Source organism: Camelina sativa, chromosome 5 (assembly GCF_030686135.1).
Source record: "Camelina sativa cultivar CO46 ecotype springtype chromosome 5, ASM3068613v1".
Classification (NCBI taxonomy): Eukaryota; Viridiplantae; Streptophyta; class Magnoliopsida; order Brassicales; family Brassicaceae; genus Camelina; species Camelina sativa.
This window is the reverse complement of record NC_141884.1, coordinates 328,427-346,824: the sequence shown is the minus strand read 5'-3', so window position 1 is coordinate 346,824 and position 18,398 is coordinate 328,427. Positions and strand designations below refer to the sequence as shown.

The 18,398-nt window shown below is 34.9% G+C and overlaps 4 protein-coding genes and 1 pseudogene across 8 annotated transcripts; all 5 read left to right on the top strand.

The window, feature by feature from the left end:
• Positions 1-3,849: 3,849 nt before the first annotated feature.
• Positions 3,850-5,961, top strand: LOC104784569 (putative pectinesterase 10). The gene is made up of 5 exons (XM_010509607.2): positions 3,850-4,506; positions 4,629-4,788; positions 4,903-5,109; positions 5,230-5,480; positions 5,606-5,961. The coding sequence occupies exons 1-5, from the start codon at positions 4,265-4,267 to the stop codon at positions 5,769-5,771; spliced, it is 1,026 nt and encodes a 341-aa protein (XP_010507909.1). The 5' UTR covers positions 3,850-4,264; the 3' UTR covers positions 5,772-5,961.
• A 773-nt stretch (positions 5,962-6,734) lies between these two features.
• LOC104784568 (ribonucleases P/MRP protein subunit POP1-like) lies at positions 6,735-10,592 on the top strand. The gene is made up of 10 exons (XM_010509605.3): positions 6,735-7,579; positions 7,683-7,779; positions 7,874-7,981; positions 8,069-8,299; positions 8,424-8,542; positions 8,637-9,095; positions 9,188-9,296; positions 9,412-9,947; positions 10,047-10,217; positions 10,293-10,592. Exons 1-10 carry the CDS (start codon positions 7,125-7,127, stop codon positions 10,495-10,497), a joined length of 2,490 nt encoding a protein of 829 aa, XP_010507907.2. The 5' UTR covers positions 6,735-7,124; the 3' UTR covers positions 10,498-10,592.
• Positions 10,593-10,655: 63 nt separating this feature from the next.
• Positions 10,656-14,431, top strand: LOC104784566 (uncharacterized). 4 transcript variants are annotated; one of them, XM_010509604.3, is made up of 14 exons: positions 10,656-11,144; positions 11,297-11,364; positions 11,466-11,544; positions 11,678-11,760; positions 11,849-11,900; positions 12,168-12,253; positions 12,413-12,479; positions 12,728-12,807; positions 12,909-12,958; positions 13,100-13,349; positions 13,472-13,618; positions 13,696-13,878; positions 13,998-14,070; positions 14,158-14,431. In XM_010509604.3, the coding sequence occupies exons 1-13, from the start codon at positions 10,826-10,828 to the stop codon at positions 14,058-14,060; spliced, it is 1,527 nt and encodes a 508-aa protein (XP_010507906.2). In that variant the 5' UTR covers positions 10,656-10,825; the 3' UTR covers positions 14,061-14,070; positions 14,158-14,431. The 4 variants fall into 4 exon arrangements, with proteins under 4 accessions (XP_010507906.2, XP_010507905.2, XP_087307829.1 ...); XM_010509603.3 differs by having other exon boundaries at positions 11,849-11,906; XM_087451703.1 differs by having other exon boundaries at positions 10,701-11,144; positions 14,140-14,431.
• Positions 14,432-14,622: 191 nt separating this feature from the next.
• LOC104784565 (putative F-box/FBD/LRR-repeat protein At1g22000 pseudogene) lies at positions 14,623-16,241 on the top strand (annotated as a pseudogene). The gene is made up of 3 exons (XR_015558260.1): positions 14,623-15,481; positions 15,565-15,708; positions 15,802-16,241. The product of XR_015558260.1 is annotated as a putative F-box/FBD/LRR-repeat protein At1g22000 pseudogene (transcript).
• A 225-nt stretch (positions 16,242-16,466) lies between these two features.
• Positions 16,467-18,375, top strand: LOC104784564 (peptidyl-prolyl cis-trans isomerase CYP21-3, mitochondrial). The gene is made up of 7 exons (XM_010509600.2): positions 16,467-16,686; positions 17,017-17,221; positions 17,349-17,388; positions 17,469-17,519; positions 17,619-17,704; positions 17,800-17,928; positions 18,039-18,375. The coding sequence occupies exons 2-7, from the start codon at positions 17,070-17,072 to the stop codon at positions 18,274-18,276; spliced, it is 696 nt and encodes a 231-aa protein (XP_010507902.1). The 5' UTR covers positions 16,467-16,686; positions 17,017-17,069; the 3' UTR covers positions 18,277-18,375.
• The last annotated feature ends 23 nt before the right edge of the window (positions 18,376-18,398 follow it).

Sequence of the window (18,398 nt, the reverse complement as noted above, 5' to 3'; positions counted from 1 at the left end):
TTGATTTTAAAAACTAAATTTACTAACACATTTATAATTTATTACGTACATGCGGATTATGTTTGTAAACATATTTTTAATAAATGTTATTAACATTCATAATCCAAACTTTTTTTGTATCAGTTTAGTATTTGATTTATTTTTAATTCGGTTTAGACAAAAAAATGATCTAATTTGTTTTTGTTATCAGTAAAAACAATTATATTAAAAAATAGTAACAGAAAGATGGTATGTCTAATTTAGAACATAAAATCCATCATGTCCTGTATATATCTCATAACTATGGTTGATTTTTTTTTATCTATTATAGAACATAGTTTAATGTTTTTTTTTTTTTTCTTTTGAATATTTTTTTGACATTTTTGTGTTAGATAAATTGAAAAATATGTTACATAATATATTGGAAGCATTAATTTATTTTAATTCTAACATGATCCTAGATTTTGATTTTTGAAAATTTTTAATCTCATCTTATTCCTCCTTCCATCCCGTTTCCATCCCATTATTCTTTTCTCATTTCCTCAAAATCATGTTCCTACATATTTAGCACACAAACACGTAATAGTTTGATTCAAAACAAAATAAAGTATTTGATGAAGAAAAATAATTTCTTTGAAACATTCAGTTAATAGAATCACACATACATGCCATGTCAGTTAACATTCTTTTATCTATTGTTTTGTATATGCTTATGCTAGATAAGCTGAAGAAAAAAAAAACATATTTAAAATACTGTTGTTTTACTTTAGTTGTAACATGTTTTCGGATCCGCACATTTATGCATTGATAAAATGATAAGTTATAAGTAGTTTCAAACGTATGTATATCTTAATTCAGTATCCAAGATTTAAACATACTGTATATATGTAATACATATGTTTGAAATCATAATATAAAATCATAAATATTGTTTACAGATATCTCACAATATATAACCAAATTATATTTTTATACATATATATATAATTTTGTATTTAATTGCTCGATTTTAATAGATATCGATTTAAATTATTTCTATAAACATTTAGATGATTTTGTATATTAGGTAACATCATAATTTCTTGTTTCCGGATATATCTCAAAATATAAAATCAAATTAAATAAGTTTACATATATACAATTTCGAAATTAATTGCCCAAATTAAACATATACATAAATATCAAAATTATTGTTTCCTTAAATTGTTTATGCAAAATTACTTACCTTTTTTCAATTTTATTGCAGATGCTTGTTTCGATTCTGTTTGGATACGGGAGTATGAAAAACAGTTCTGAACAGTTAATACATGATCCGAACAGAATTAATCCAGGGCATATAGGATCCGTGCATTTTTATTATCAAATTTACTTTAATGTTCCTTTTGTATTGTATGCTTTAATTTATTCAGGGTCATTTTATGTCATATATTTCAGGATTCATTTTGCCTTGTAAATAATGCTTCCCTTTTAATAGTATAGATGAGATTTACTGTTATGAGTTTAATTTAAAATAAAAGCACTGTATTTTACAGAATTTAATTAAAATGAGTCCCGTAATTATTACTCCCTCCGTTTCAAAATATAGGATATTTTAAGCAAAGCACGCAGATTAAGAAGTCTTTACCTTTTACAAGTTCAACCAATCAGAAACAATACTGCATAATATAAAATACTAAACTAATATAAAAGTTGCATTGAAATTTGAAAACATCCTATATTATGAAACAACAAACTTCTCCAAAACATCTTATATTTTGAAATGGAGGGAGTATAAAATTACCTCTGAGGTAAAAAAAAATACTCAAGTAATAAGGGGCAGAGGAAGAAAGAACAAGTTGGGTCTAACTAACTAGATAAATAAAGCCCATATACAAAGGTGAGCTTGAAATTGGCCTTTAAAAGTTTAATCGTAATCAGATCCATAATAATCTGACACGTGGTGTGAAACGAGGATATACACAAATTAGGTCTCTCTCTCTATAGGTGAGTGATAGATAGATAAGGAAAGCTCCCTCTCTCTCTCTCCCTCTCTCTTATTTTTTTTGTTGTTCCTTGCGTCGGCGAAAAAAAGTCTGTAAGAGAAAGATGAAGATTGGTGTGCTACTGATACTAGAAGAGTCGTATTACATGTTTTGTGCGTGAACCTAATTCAAAAGGCTTTATTATGGAGGAGATTTTGTGTTTTGCTGTTGGATTAGATTCACGCACAAACTCGTAATCTGTCTTTTCGATTTTACTAGATCTGTCTTTCCAAATCTCTCTTCTGCGATATATATGGTTTTGATATGGTGGTTTATGATGATTTATACGCTTTCGATCTTGTTTTTTAATTTGAGAATCGTAACTAAGATCTACCTTTCTACTTTCGGAAACTTTCCCTTTCCGTTTGACTCTCTCTCTCTCTCGTTTTGTATTTTCCAAATTTGCTTTTTACTGTGTTTGGTATGAATCGATTAGAGAGCCATGGAATCTCACTCTTATCACCAAACACAGAAAGAAAAAGTTATGTCTCTTGATATTTTTTTATGCCTGCCTTGTATTTGAATTAAAGTTTCAACAGCTCATTTAAATACTTTGGTTAAATGACCTATTATTGGAGTCTTGATTTTTGTCGTGTTTATGTGTTATTTTCTTGAATCATATGACACTTTAGCTTGTATAATTGCTTTTTTTTGCTTCCATTTTTTCTTTCTTATGAAACAGGTGAAGAGAGAGGACTAGATCATCAGTTCTGCGATCTTCGTGTGTCTGTCGAGATTCAAGAAAGCAGAGCAAATCTTATATAGGATTATAAAGATATCGTATTATACCTCTGGATGATCTAGAGTTCTAAATGATCTGACCAAATCAAACGTAATTAATACACTTATTAACTAGTCTGATTTAAGTATGTAAAGATGGATTTGACTAATCCTCTTTCTTAATTACTACTCACAGTATATATTTATAAGAAAATGTCTCCAAATTTAAATTCTTTACTAGATTATGATCCGTTGTGTAGTTTTTACATACTTCTTTGTTAATGTACTATTTTAATACTATTTTCTTAATATATTGTTTTATTAATTTTAGTGATTTACTATATAATCTGCGGTATAAATTGCACAACAATTTTTGTTTCATTCAATCTTAATTAAATCAGTTTGATTCGATATTTGTTAAAATAGTAAAATGAGGATTTAACCCATATTAAAGTATTATATTAGTGATATTTTATTTTTTAGTATTATCAATTCAATCATGTCCTGTCATATAACTTATTTGTGTTATTTTGAAAATTTAATATATTTAAATATTCATAATTTTAATTTTTAATTAAGTTTAGATATATCAGTTATAAATTAAAAAAATTCTTAAAATTTTATAATTTACTATATACAGTAAAATTACTATATATGTATGTTAGACACACATTATTTATATTAATTGAATAGTGTATGTTCATTTAAAAAAAATTCAAATCACAATACAGAAAAAATTCATTTTTGTTAATTTTATATATTATGTGATGATTCATTACATTAAAAATTTAAAATAAAAAAGAGATGATAATAGAATATTATATATATGGATATTTTAAATAATTTAAATAAAATAATCTAAATAATTTTTTTATCTAGAATAAATCTTCTAGATATCCATATTAATTATAGAAATTATATATATATATAGATATTTAAAATAATTTAATTATGTTTGGTTATAAGGATAGTAGTGAGAGAATTAACTAAATTTGATTAGATATGAATATAAGCATTTAATGGCATTCAATGATAAATGTTTTTAAAAATATATTTTTAAGCAAAAAATGCTGCAATTATACTAGTATATATATTGATTTTGGTCAACCATCATTATCTTTATTAATTTATCTGTGTCACAATTAGAAAATCAAGATATTTAGCTATTTACTTCTATATTTTGACTATTTTTACATTGGAGTGCTTAACAAATAAGAGGATTAGCCAAGGAACCTAGTCGTCTCTTATTCAGTCAAGGAATGATAATATTACTAGCTATAGGTGTAAATCTTATTGTAACAAAATTATAGCAAAAATATCTTAAATATCAAATGGTGCGTTAACATTATTGGTAAGAAATCACGGGGAGGTTATCTCCCTGTTATTCACCAAAACATTATTGGTAAGAATAACAAAGTATCATTGATTCTTCATCTCTCTGACTAACTAATTCAACGCAATATAATACGTTCAACGCAATATATATCTCTGGAGTTCTATATCATACCCAATTAAAAGTAAGATTGATAAGAAAAAAAAAAAATATGAAGGGAATGACATTGCACAGTTTATGTTACTCTTCTTACTACAAGGTGTGTCTTATGGCGATGTTGTTATCGGTGTACGGATCTACCGCATGGGCTGAATACTCCGTTCAAATAAACAGCACCATTTCCGTTAATCCTAACGGCGCCGGAAATTTCACAACGATCCAAAGTGCAATCGATTCCATCCCTCTTTATAACGAAAACTGGATCCATATCCTCATAGAAAACGGCACTTACAAGTACAGTTTTAATTTCATATTTTTCATATTATTGATCTTTGTCACATTTTTCCCTTACTAATATATAGACACGGTTTAACAAAATTTTAATGTGAATTTTACCAATCACAAAATTTTTGTAGCGAGAAAGTGACGATACCATATAATAAAAGTTACGTATATTTACAAGGCGGAGGAATTGAAAAGACGATAATAGCTTACAACGATCATCAGTTCACCGATTCTAGCTCCACTTTCACGGCCTTTTCTGACAACATCATCATCTCAGGAATCACTTTCAAAGTACGTGTCTTAATTAATTATATATTCATATTTATCTATATCATAAACACTGTATAGAATCTAGAATTTATTATTTATGAATATCCATAATCAATATAATTATTCTCTGTGTAGAATACTTATAACATCGGAGATATAGACACACCTATTAAACCAGCGGTAGCTGCGAGATTGCTTGGAGACAAGTACGTAGTGCTCGACTCTAGTTTTGATGGTTTCCAAGATACACTGTACGACTGTTTAGGTAGACATTACTACAAAAGATGTGTTATCACCGGTGGCATCGACTTCATTTTTGGCTATGCCCGATCCCTTTACGAGGTACCTATCTACATATAATAATCGTTTTAATTGTTAGTAATTCGTTGTTGGTATAAAAATACACGCGTCACGTGCGTGGTGTCTAACTAAAGTTAATAATGGTTCAATGTAATAATTAAGGGGTGCACGTTGAATGTAACGGTGGGAACCTATGGACCAGACAGAGCGTTCGGTACGATAACAGCGCAAGGAAACCAGTCACCGACGGCTGAGGGAGGATTTGTGTTCAATGACTGCACCGTTACGGGAAACGGCAAGGCTTTACTGGGACGAGCATGGGAACCTTACGCTCGTGTCATCTTTTACCGTTCCGAGTTAAGCGACGTAATTTTGCCAATTGGTTGGGATGCTTGGAACGCAAAAGAACAAGAGTACGTAAAATCTCTCAAATCTTCTTTTTTCTTTACTTATGCACGTTTTTTTACATTTTATGATATTCAAAATTTTATGTATCCTACTATATTAACTAAAAAAACACAACAATGTAATATCATAGGGGCCATATAACGTTTGTGGAGTATGGTTGTATTGGAGCCGGAGCAAACACGTCACAGAGAGTGCCATGGATCAAGAAGGAGAGTGAAGAATACGTTCTTAACCTCACCAGTCGTTCCTTTATCAACCAAGATGGTTGGCTTGATAGGCTCCCTATGAAATTTTAGAACTGATTGTAGTACGGATTAGCTAGTCCAATATTCTGTGGTAGATTACAAACCATAGTCTAAACTGTCTAACTTTGTGTGTTCATCATCATCATCATCTATCAATCGATAGAAAAGTTAGCTGATGAGAGATGATAAATATATACTTTTAAATGATAAATCGCAGCAATCCTTGAGATTCTTATTTAAATTTTATTCTTAGAATCACTAACTATATCAAGATGATATCATACCACAAATGTAGATATATAATGTGTAACGACCTTGTTTGTGTACGGATCAGCCGCAGCCGAAGAGTTAGCTTACACAATATAAATGATGTTCTTAACTAACGGTGGCGGAAATTTTACTACGGGCGAAACAGATTAAGGGGGGTTATTGGTTTAGGATTTAGAAAGAATTTGAATGATTTTAAAAGTTATGTAAAATATGTTGTTATTCAATCAAGACTTTTTAAAACTCTTTAAAAATTTGGTGTTATTGGTTGTGGATTTGTAAAAAGTTATCTAAAATCTTGATAAATCTAGTGTTATTGGATTAAGAGTCTTATAAAGTCATTAAAAGTTTTATGTTATTCAATTAAAACAAAAGAATCATGGATTGTTAATGAATTCAAATTTTGTGTTATTGGTTTAGGATTTTATAACATTTCCTTCATAACAAAAGTCATGAAAACTCTTTCATCAAATAGAAAGATTTTGAAAGATTTTATGAAATATTTTACAAGATTAGGAAACACAAATCAGCAAGATTTAAAATAACTTCCTAAACAATCTCTTATAGAATCCTTCATTTTTACTTTCTAATTTTCTATGATTTAAAAAATCAGCAAGATTTTTAAAAACACAAAGTCATTAAAACTCTTTCTAAATCCTAAACCAATACCTCTCCCCCTAAGTAGATTTCTTTAATATATTGGGCTATAAGGCCCATTAAGCCCAATAAGTTTGGTAAAATAATTTTTAGGCCCCTTTTGTTCTTCTCTCACTCAAAGTTATACAAGTTGAGAGACCAAACCAAGGAAAAACCTTTTCTCAGTTTTTCTTCAACTTCAGAATTATAAATTCCGACCAAATCTGTTTCCCTCTCTTGATCTCGTCTTTTGCATATTCCTCAGACTGCTACTCTAATTCGTGAATCTCACCAAACTGTTGGCTTGCTAGTCTCCGCCCTTAGTTTAAGAGTTTTCTTTTCTTGCGCGCCAACTGTTCGTTAAATTGCCTGAACCACTTTCTTCAAGCCTATAGAAGCCCTAGTTTGTTTTCATCTTCCAGGGTTGCAAGTTAGGTTCTTCCAACAACCCTAAAAAGTTGTTTTGGGGGGGGGGGGGTTTATTCGAATCTACTCACAAGAATGGCTAGTAGTACTAACGGGAACAATAAGAGAAGAGATGGTGCTTTATCGTCGCTTGCTCCTCGAAAAATCAACGTTCAGAAGTTCTCAGAGGCTAGAGCAGCGGAGCTTGAGTCTCTTCACTCCATTGTATCTGATCGTTTGAACAAGGACTTTCGATCAAAGAGGAACAAGAGGAGACGGACCAATTCTTACAATAACCAACCTGCAAAGAGACGTTATATAAAGAGGCAAAACTCAGAGTCATTGATTGGCCGATCAAGAGGAGGAGACCACCATGAAACGACGATCACTAGACGAGTTAAGAGGAGAATGGAACTTAAAGGGAACCCTGTTTCTGGTTTTTCTGCTTCTGGTGATGGAACAAAGAGGCTCAGAACACATGTTTGGCATGCTAAACGGTTTACTATGACTAAGCTTTGGGGTTTTCATCTTCCTCTTGGTTTACATGGAAGGTTTGTTTCTGAATTTCTAGTGTTGTTGCTACTCTTTAAGTACGGAAAAGTTTCCACCTTTTTGTAAATTTTAAGCTTGTTTTTTTTTTTTTCATGGTTTTAGAGGAAGGGGATCTAGGGATGTCTTGAAGCAGTCTAGGCAAGGTGTTCTTGTCCATGATGCAAGTTATCACATTGCTGTGCAATTGGAGGGTCCAGAGGCAGGCATTTACCTTTTTCTTGACATTCTTCTTTAAATTTTTGTTATAACTTGGTTGTAATTTGGTATATCTCTTTTGGCTTTGAGTTTCTCAGGGCTCACTCTTGTCGATTTTAGACATGTTAGTGGAGCCTTCTCCGTCATCTCATTCCAAGGAAGCTTTCGACTCTATTCTCACAGGCCGTAGTTATGAAAACGCCATGGTAGTGATTCTATGAATCTTACTTTTATTTTTAACTGGAAACTATAACTTAAGCAGGATGTAACCGTAACTTTTTTGTTTTCTTCAGCTTTATAATGTTAAACCACCAGTTTCGCAAGCGATTGCCCCTGTAATTTATATGTGGAGACCTTCTGAGTTACCTAAGAGAAGAGATGAGGAGGAAGATGTTGACTGTATAGGAACTGATGGTGCAGTCTCAAATGGTGATCATGTAGACTTTCGGAAACTTTGGGTGTGGATCCATGCTTCTTCCTTCAGTGAAGGATATGCTTCTCTTCAAGTAGCTTGTCAAAAACAGGTAGTTATTTTCTTGTATTTGAGGTTGTTTTCAGGTGTCTCCAGCTTATATTCGCCGTTAGTAGTTTGCATAATGCTTTACATATTCTTGTGGAAATATTTACGCCTGTTGCTCCTTCATTCAGATGAACGAGACAGGTGTTTCAGTTGATTGTGTTTCACTCGAGGGTCAACTTGCAAAACTTGAGATTTTTGGTCCAAAAGCATCTCATCTTCTTCAAAAGACCCTACGTCCTGCTACAAGGTGAGCCATCTGAGTAAGTATAGAATGGTTTTCAAGAAGGAAAATGAACAAATGAATAACTTATATCAAGTTTTTTTTTTATTTGTCTTTGCAGTAGCTCAGAGGAGCCCTCTATTTTAAGAAAGTGTTCAATGGAAAATGCTGAAGTTAAATTCGTTACTGATCTTTACAAAGAAGAGACCATATCGTCTTGCGCTGTTTTAGCGCAGTTTGTCATGGATCCGCGGTTAATCCCTAATAGTCCATGTGATGATAGTACAGTGTCAGTTGAAACGGCCAAAACTGAGCCTACCAATTCACTTGAAATAACAACCAAAACTGATGCTGAAACTTTTACTGAAGTTTTCAAGTGCCTCTGGGATGCTAACAGTGATCTGACCCCTCCAGAAGAAGAGAATGTGTTGTGTTGGGAAAAGCATCAAAATCGTATGGATTCTCTTTGCCTCGAGAACCCAGCTGCTGAGGTTCCAAAGGTATCTAGCAGGTCAAGGAGTTCGAGGTCTTGTCCTTTACTGCTTCTCAAACATAAAAAACTCGGGAATGCACCAACCGGGTAATCTGCACTTTGGTTGAATCGTTTCTCTGACTTTCTTTAAAATCAAGGTCGTCAATGCTCCACACTTAATCATTATCATTCTCTTTCAGATGGTCTATAATACTTCCCCTTAGTTGGATCAAAGTTTTCTGGAATACCTTCCTCTCAAAAGGAGCTCATGCAATAGGTCAGAGGGAGAAACGCTGGGTTTCTTGTGATGTATATTTCCACTCTCTTAAACTTTTATCCCCCTATTGTTGAGATTCTCTTGCTATGTAAACTTATTAAACCGTAAATTTGAAAATTGTCTGAAATTTGTCATTTTTATCTGCAGGTTGGTATGCCCTTCTTCCCATCAGATTTTCCTGACTGTAAAGCATATTCAACTTTTACACTGAGTGAGGCTGCAGACATTGAGGAAAAGGCACAACGACGCCCTCCTGCCATAAGACCTTTCAGAATTCTCATTCCACCTCCGTGGAATAGTATCCATGTCACGCGTTCTATTGGAGAGAGTTCCAATCAAAATCTTACAAGCAATGAGACGAACGGAACCGAGATTTCCAGTTCTGGTGGAAATCTATTTGATGGGATTGTGGCAAGAACATCAGATTCGCTGACTACTTCGCTCCAAACTTTCACAAGTAACAACTTGCTTTTATTTCCTCACAATGCTTCAAAACCAAGCACAGACGCCGTTAAGAAGACACTTCAAGAAGATGATACAAAAGTAAGAGCTGAGATCCATCAGAACAGTAATAAACTGTGCCTCGTCAGAGTTCTTCTACATGCTTTCAAGGAAGGATCTTTTGAAGAAGGCGCGGTTGTATGCGCACCATCTCTTGCAGACATATCATTGCTAAAATCCAGGTAACATCTTCAAGAAATCATGTTCAACAAACTGTGATCAAATGAAACTATTTTCACTTTGGGATCACATTTTAGAGTATATTGCATTATGTTTTGCAGCTGCAGTGAAGGAGAAGAAGGGCGTGTTACAATACCTCAATCTTCTGTAAGTTCTTACTTCCAAGAACAACCTTCTGGAACCTGGGAACTAAATGTCCCTGAAGAAACTCTTACAAAGCAATCTCATAGATGGCCAATCGGGTTTGTAACGACAGGATTTGTCCGTGGGAGGTAATACAAAAAACCCCTTTCAGAAATCATTGATTACAATTCAGCAGAGGGTGAAAACTTGTCTTAATATTGCAGTAAAAAGCAGAAGGCGGAAGCTTTCTGTGATGCAGTGTTGTTAGGGAGACTGAGAGAGGAGCAATGGAGAGACAAAGATGTAAAACGGAGGAAGAAGGAGATTTATGTTTTGGTTAGAAACCAAAGATCTTGTGCTTTTAGACTCGCACTTGCTACCATTGTTTTAGAGCAACAAGAGTCTAGTAGTGATGTCTACTGCTTTTAAAAAACGCATTCACCAGCAAGCACTGTTGTTTTTGTGAATTTGGATGTAATTTGTCAATGGTTTCTCTAAAGTCAATTTATAATAGTTGAGTTTTATTTTTGGTTTAGATAAATCAATAAAATCGCAAGTAGCTTCAGAACGTCGTCGTTTCGATACTCACAGTTCTCTTTTATTTAACCGAACCACACATTATATTATAAGGTTCGGCGGTACGGAACTAATAGAACTCTCTTTCTCTTATCTCTACCGGCGCCGGAGAAATTTCCCGATCAGCATAATCTCGACTACTGAGACTGAGTTTGATTAAACGACTCAATTAGGGTTTAAGATGGAGAGACGTGTCGCAAACGCTTATCCTGGTCCTTCACCACCAGTTCCGTACTACCATAACAACTACAACAACCCTCATCATCACCAGATTCATCCGCCGCCGTCGCAGCAACACCACCATGTCGCCGCCGTCGGATTTAACCAATACCCTCAAAACGACAACAGAGATCAGCCTTTCCGTCAGCCGCATTTTGATAATTATTCCGGCCAACAACAACAGAACATGATCGTTGATCAGAATAATAACGCTCCTCCGCCGTTTCCATCTAGTCCTTGCGGTGGTAACTTAAGAAAGAGACGGTCTCAATCAGCTACAGGTTATCTCCAATTTATTTTATTTTTTCTGCTTCATGTCAAACAAAAGGTGTAAACTTTGGTGATTCATCGTTGTCTTTTGAACTCGCTTTTGGTACTTTCTTGGTTTGTTCGAGCTACTGATTTTTTTGAATGCTTGTTTGTATACATGAAGATACTGCTGATGGTAGTATTGCCAAGTTATATGTTGCGCCGGTCTCAAAGACAGCAACTGAATATGATGTGAGTGTCTTGGCTTACTCTTTTATGGTTTTATGAAATGTTTCCTTTGAGATTCTGTGTGCAAGTAAATTGACTTGTGACAATCTGTATGTATACAACAGATCCGTCAGGTGTTTGAAAAATATGGTAATGTCACTGAGATCATTCTACCCAAAGATAAGATGACCGGTGATAGAGCAGGTGATTTCATTCTTTTGTTTGTTTTCCCAATTACTTGAAAAGCATATTTTTTTCACTGTCTTTCATTGACATTCTTGCTTATGAGGTTTAGCAGTTTGCTTAATAACTTTTTTTTTTGTGTGTATCTTTGCAGCTTACTGTTTTGTTAAGTACAAAAAGTCAGAAGAGGGTAATGCGGCTATTGCAGCTTTAGCTGAGCAGTTTACCTTTCCTGGAGTGAGTTCTTAACTTCTGCAATGTTTTGTTTAAACGTTTCCTCGCTGGTGATATGGGATTCGTTTCAAAAATTTATTTCGTTTTTCAGGAAATGCTTCCAGTCAAGGTCCGATATGCTGACGCCGAACGGGAACGGATTGGTAAGAGTAGGTGTCCATACTTCTAGGAACATAAATTTAGATAGAACGTGAAACTCTGAAGAGAACATGGTAGCGTATTATGGGAAGTGGGAACCTTTGAAACAGAAACATGTCTTACCTTAGTTAATATTTGGTTTATCATGCCTTCAACTGCTGCTCCTTCCCCTCCTTTTCTTAGCGCATAATATCAATTTCACGAGTTTCTGAGTACGAAAGATGCTCTCTTCTTTTTCTCATTTGTGTATTCTCTTTTTATCTGGACTTTAGGTTTTCCCACGGTACAACTTCCAGATAACCCTAAACTATATGTTAGATGCCTCAACAAACAAACTACAAAAATGGAAGTCCATGAGGTATGCAGGACTCCTTTTCGGCTTTAACTTTCAGTTAATCTGAATTCCTTTGTCACTGAAAATTGACAGAACCATGTGCAGATAGTGTTTTTTTTACCTCTATTTATAGTTGATTTCTTACTTTGTTGTGAATAAATTCTCAAAGTGTCCTCTTCTCAGGTCTTCTCTAGGTACGGAGTCATTGAAGATATTTATATGGCACTTGACGACATGAAGATTTGTCGTGGTATGTCTGTTGCCCCTGCATATTTTGCACTCTAAATCACGCTTGTTTCAGAGATAGTCTGTCGCCCCTGCATATTTTGGTTCTTGACTCTGAATCACGCTTGTTTCAGAGATCCTAGTTTAAACTTCTCAGATTTTGTAGGAAACATGATGTGACAGCCTTAGATTGTTCTTTCTAACCAATTCCTAAGAGTGATATTTTGGATAGCATGAACTGGATTATATAACTAAATTCTTTGCTCTCTGTAGGGTATGCATTTGTTCAGTTTTCTTGTAGGGATATGGCACTAGCGGCAATCAAAGCTTTAAATGGAGTCTTTACCATGCGGGTAGTTCAGATAGTTTTTTGTTGTATCTCAATGGCTTAATGTTTGAATGTTTCTTTGGCGTCCACTGTTCCATGCTTTACTGTATTTTTGTCTTCCTACAGGGTTCTGATCAGCCTCTGACTGTTAGATTTGCAGATCCTAAAAAGCCAAGGTTTTACTGCTTACTATTCCTTTTCTACATTATTTGTTTGAGGATTTGCATGATTTACTTTTCAATTCCAAACTCATTCTCTTGGTTCTTACACTTTGATCTTACCCCATCACTTATACCTGGATTTTTTCGTGTCTCCAGGTCTACCTTCAATACTCCACCTGTAACGCAACACTACGACCCGAATTGGCACCCACAACCATATTCCCAATGGGAAAACAAGGAACCTGCAGCCCCTAGAGTCGTTCAGCATCATGATTTTGCTTCACAGCCAAATCACTTTCCGCACCAAAATACTCAAGCAGTATCCGAGGTTCAAAAACCACTGCATCGAGATATTCCACCTCAAAATTTTGAAAAGCATCAGAAATCTGAGACTGCCAGCGTGGAGGTACTCCTTTTGTAGGATTTGCTAATAGTAGATCTTGAATTCCGAGCTAGGAGTTTAGGTTTCATAAATCTTGTATATATACACATGTGCTTGATCTTATATGGGTAACTACTTTTTTATAGACTAGAAGTGATGGTCAGAAGATTTATAGTCATTCAAATGCATTACCTGAAGATCAAAATACAGTGAGCTCTGAGTGTGACTGGAGTGAACACACATGTCCAGATGGGAATAAATACTACTTCCATTGCGTCAGTTGCGAAAGCACGGTATGTGTTTCCCTCTTTCAATATGTACTCCTCAGAAGCCAAATCTACTATTACTGAATATATGGATGAACACACAGTGGGAGAAACCGGACGAATACTCCATGTTTGAGAGATGGTTTGAAGAGCAAACAAGGGATCAAGATAAAAAACTTGTATCTCCCCCGTTAAACAATGAGAGCCAAGAAGCAATGGAGCAAGTTCAGTCTGATGATGCATTGCAACAGAATACTAAACTCCAACAACCATCCTTATCCACAGCGGTAAAGAAGAGATAATCTCTGTAATTTGTCGTATTTGACACACTGCGAGTTCCATTTTCTGAGATAGTCTCTTATAAGAAGAGTCAAGTCCAATATTTTTCGGTGCTGTGTGTTTGCAGGATGAGGAGAACAGTTTAGTATATTCAGTAACAACACTGGCTGTGGAAACAACATGTTCATAAAAGGTCTAAGGTAATGAACAGATGAATCTGTTTAGTGATGCAGTAGAGGTTGATTTGGTTCCTGACTGAGCTCTGAAAGCTTTGTGTGATGATGCAGTGTTGTTTAGAGAGACTAAGAGATGATGAGCGAGGGAGAAAGAAGGAGATATATATATATATTACATGGTTTAGTTAGAAACCAAAGATCTTGTGGTTTTAGAATGCAGACAGTAAAAAAAAAACTGGTTTCTGAACTGAAATGTTTCTTTAGAAACTTAAGAGTTGGATAGAAAAATAATCAAAAAATTGATTCTGTTTGGTATATAAAAAACCTATGTTCACCTGAACCATTGGTAGAATCCATTTCAATGCAATTGTATTATTTACATAAATCCAAAAATTGCCGGGGAAAAAAATTAAATTTCCTTTGTTAGTCGCATTCTATAATGAGTTATTGAGTACTAGTAATGTGATTGGTATATTAACAATTGAAACTCTACAAGTGGCTCTTTGTGAGCGAGAGAGTTTTATGTACGTGGAATGATATGATTTGTCAAGATTTTTAGAAGTTTTATGTACGTGAAATGATAGGATCTTACTCCTCCTCCCGCCAAAAGATGCAGTGGCCACTGGGATCTTGTCTAAACGATGGCGTTACCTCTGGAAGATGCTCCATAAACTCACCTTCAAAGACGACGACCAAGGGAGCGAGAGCTTTGTGTGGTTTGTTGACAAGACACTGCAACACCATAATGCACCGAAACTAGTAAGCCTTGTTGTCGAACTGGGTCCACGATGTCCTCCTGTTGACGTTGATGTCAGAAAGTGGGTTGACAAGGCAGTTAACCACGGTGTGAAAGATTTAGTTTTCAAGCTCCTCTGTACAGGAGAAGGAGAGCCCACAAGCTTACCTGAGAGTCTTTACACATGCGACTCTCTCGTTTCGTTAACTCTGTCTGACGAGATTCTAGTCGACGTTTCTTTCCCGGCTAGTCTACCATCTCTCTCATATCTGAAACTTGTCAACGTGTTCTACAAAGACGAAGAATCTCTTGTTAGGCTTTTGTCAAGTTCCCCTGTTCTCCAAGAACTCCGGGTTGAAAGAGGTGATAAGGATGACGTGCTTGACAAACTTTGTCGTGAAAGTGCCTTCCTTGAAAAAATTTGTTTATGAGACCGCCATAAGATCGACCATGGATATGCCCCCGGAAGATGGAGGAGAAGAACATCACATTGGGTCGTTGGTGATAGATTCACCTGGATTAACAGGTTTAAAAATAACTGACTATAGGGGTTGGTGGGGAGACTATTGTACTTTGATGGATAATTTTCTTTGCCTTGATACTGTAGGCAGCACCGCAGTTGCTAACCATGATAATGAAAAGTTTCTAAGATGTTTTTCTTCTGCCAGACGTCTCAACTTGTATTTATCCGAATCAATGGTATATCCCAATCTCTCCTCTGTTGCTTGTTGCTTGCTTGCTTGGTCAACTAATCTTTTTTTTTTTGGTTTAATTTATTGCAGGTTGCGTGTGGGTGTTGTAAAAACATTAAGTTCCCTAGGCTCACAGATTTAGTCGTTAATGCATTAACAGTACATTGGTTGGAACCAGTTATGTTTTTGCTTCACAACTCTCCTAAACTGAAAACTCTTACGCTCTACACCACGGTAAGTGGCCATGCCATCATCCCTTAGTTAACATCTAGTTTTTTGATGAATTTTTAATAAAAAATAAAATATTGTAATGGTGTGTGTAATCAGGGGTGTCCCCAATGTTCGTGGAACCAGCCGAGTACTATTCCCCAATGCTTATCGTCTCATCTAGAGATTGTGCAGTGGTTATACTATGAAGGAAAAGAAGATGAGAAACAACCAATGAAATACATTCTCGCTAACTCAAAATGTTTAAAGACAGTGGAGATGTCTTTCATAGCAAAATGCGATCTCAAAGAGTGGCAAAAGGAGTTAGAAGCTATGCCTAGGATTTCAGCATCATCTCGGTTTCTTTATTGTAACCCTGTACTCGATTGGAGTTCTTCTTAGCGGGCTACGGCTACTTCATCTTCCAATTAAGTTTTTAGATTATTATTGGGTGAAAAATCTATCTATATATACTTAAAGGACTCTCTAGTGTTCAATGGTGTTACATTGCAGCAGACAGTAAAAAAAAAAAAAAAAAAAAACTGGTTTCTGAACTCAAATGTTGCTTTAGAATTTGAAAGAAAGAAAAAAATAATCGAAAATTTGATTTGATTTAGTAAAAAAAAAAAAAACTATTTTCACCTGATCACTGGTAGAATGAGAAATCCATTTCAATTCAGTTTTGTTATTTACATACAAATCCAAAAATTCGGGAAAATTTAAGTTCCTTTGTTAGTCATATGAGAACGAGTGAGTTACTTTTACTACTACTAGTAAAGTAGTAAATTGTTGGTACAGTAATAATAGAAACTCTTAAGTGCCTCTAAGAGAGCGAGAGAGTTATGTCGTCTCAGTCATCTTCTTCTTCTCTTTCCCTTTAAAAAACACCAAATAGATTAATTAGACCCAAACAAATCATCATCACTCGACTTTGCGGAAACAACAACACAGAGAGACTCACACTTGCAAGAATTGGAAGAAGAAGAAGAAGAAGTCCAAGGAGAGGTTATAATCTGAGTTTTGCTCGCTTTCTGTTTTCAGATTTCGATTTTGTTTCCAACGTCTTTCGAACTCTGGATTGATTGATTGATTGATCTGTGTTGTTTCTTTCTCTCGAATCGTGTCAAATCGTAACTTAGATTAAGGATATATATATATATATATATATATATATAAATAATTCTCGATCTCGAATTCTTTGTAGATTTGAGTTATCCCTGTAGAAGCTAACCGCTCTCTTGATATGCCGAATCTGATGCTTTTTTTTTTTTTTGTTTCTCTGATTATAGAATTCTAATGATTCGTCTTCTTCTTCTTCTTCTTCTTCTTCTGCAGAGTTTTATATTTTTGTTGGGGGATCTGAAGTTTTTTTTGTGCAAAAGTAGCTAATGGCGAAGATCAAACCTCAAGCTTTATTGCAGCAAAGCAAGAAGAAGAAAGGACCTTCTCGGATAAGCATAACCAACATCGTCATTTACACCTTGGCTCTCCTACTGCTTGTCTTTGTTCTCTTCTCTGCTTACCGACGTTGGACTCTTAGGTTCTCTTCTCTCTGCTCTCTCTCTCTCTCTCTGTAGTCTAGAAACATATACTGAATTATATACTTGGTGTTAGTTTCTTGGTGTCAAATTTTACTGAGGAATTGTCTTACTTTTTTCCATTTTCAGATCTGAGATCCCATCGCACAATGGTAGATCAGTTCTTGAGGTATCGGCTTATTACTCTGACCTGCTTGGTTTGTTTGTTTCCATGACCTGAGATGTATTTAATGATTGTCCTGTTTATAGGATGCAGCCTTCCCTGGGAGTATTAAGAACTCCGATCTTCCCCGGTTTGCTGTGAGTTTTACTTTTATATATATACCCAACAACAACTACCTTTATGTTTTCTTCAGTTTCGTATTTGCTTATTTTTTTGATCTTTTGTTTGATCGCTAGACCTTGGATACTGGCAAAGGTTCAGTGACAATTGAACTGTTCAAGGCTACTGCTCCCACTGTTGTTGACCAATTCATGAAGTTATGGTAAGCTTAAACTCTCTTTCAGTTCCACATCATATTTGCCTTTTTTTCAAAACTTAATTCTTAGCATAAACTTTGTCTGTCATTGGTCTGCGCAGTCAAGATGGCTATTTCAAAGGTTTCTTATTCAGTCGAGTTGTTAAGCATTCTGTGATTCAAGCGGGTGCCTCTGGTGAGTTTGATGCTGTCAAAGATTGGGCACTCCAAAGGAAGAACCTTGATACCAGGTTGGTTTTCAAAATCTCCGTTAGGAAATATATGACAAAAAGCTTAGATTTACTTTTTTTCAGGCTAATGATGGATGAACTCTTACTCTTTGTGTTTTTTTTTATCAAAGTTTAAAACAAGAAGAATTCATGGTGGGAACTCCTAAAGCTAAAAACGAGCAAGGAGGATTCGACTTCTTCATTGTATCTGCTCAGATCACAGATCTGAACGAGAAATTGACTGTCTTTGGTCGTGTTGCCAAGGGACAAGACGTCGTTCAGGACATCGAGGAGGTTGAGACTGATGAACAGTATCAACCAAAGTCACCAATTGAGATCATGTCCGTCACTTTGCTTCAAGACATGTAATAAGCTTATTTGCTTCTCTCGTCTCTTCTTGTATGAAACTCAAGTGTGATTCTTTCTTTTTTGTAATTGAACCCTTTTTATCATATCTATTTTGCATCATTATTTCTCCTAGAAAGAATTAA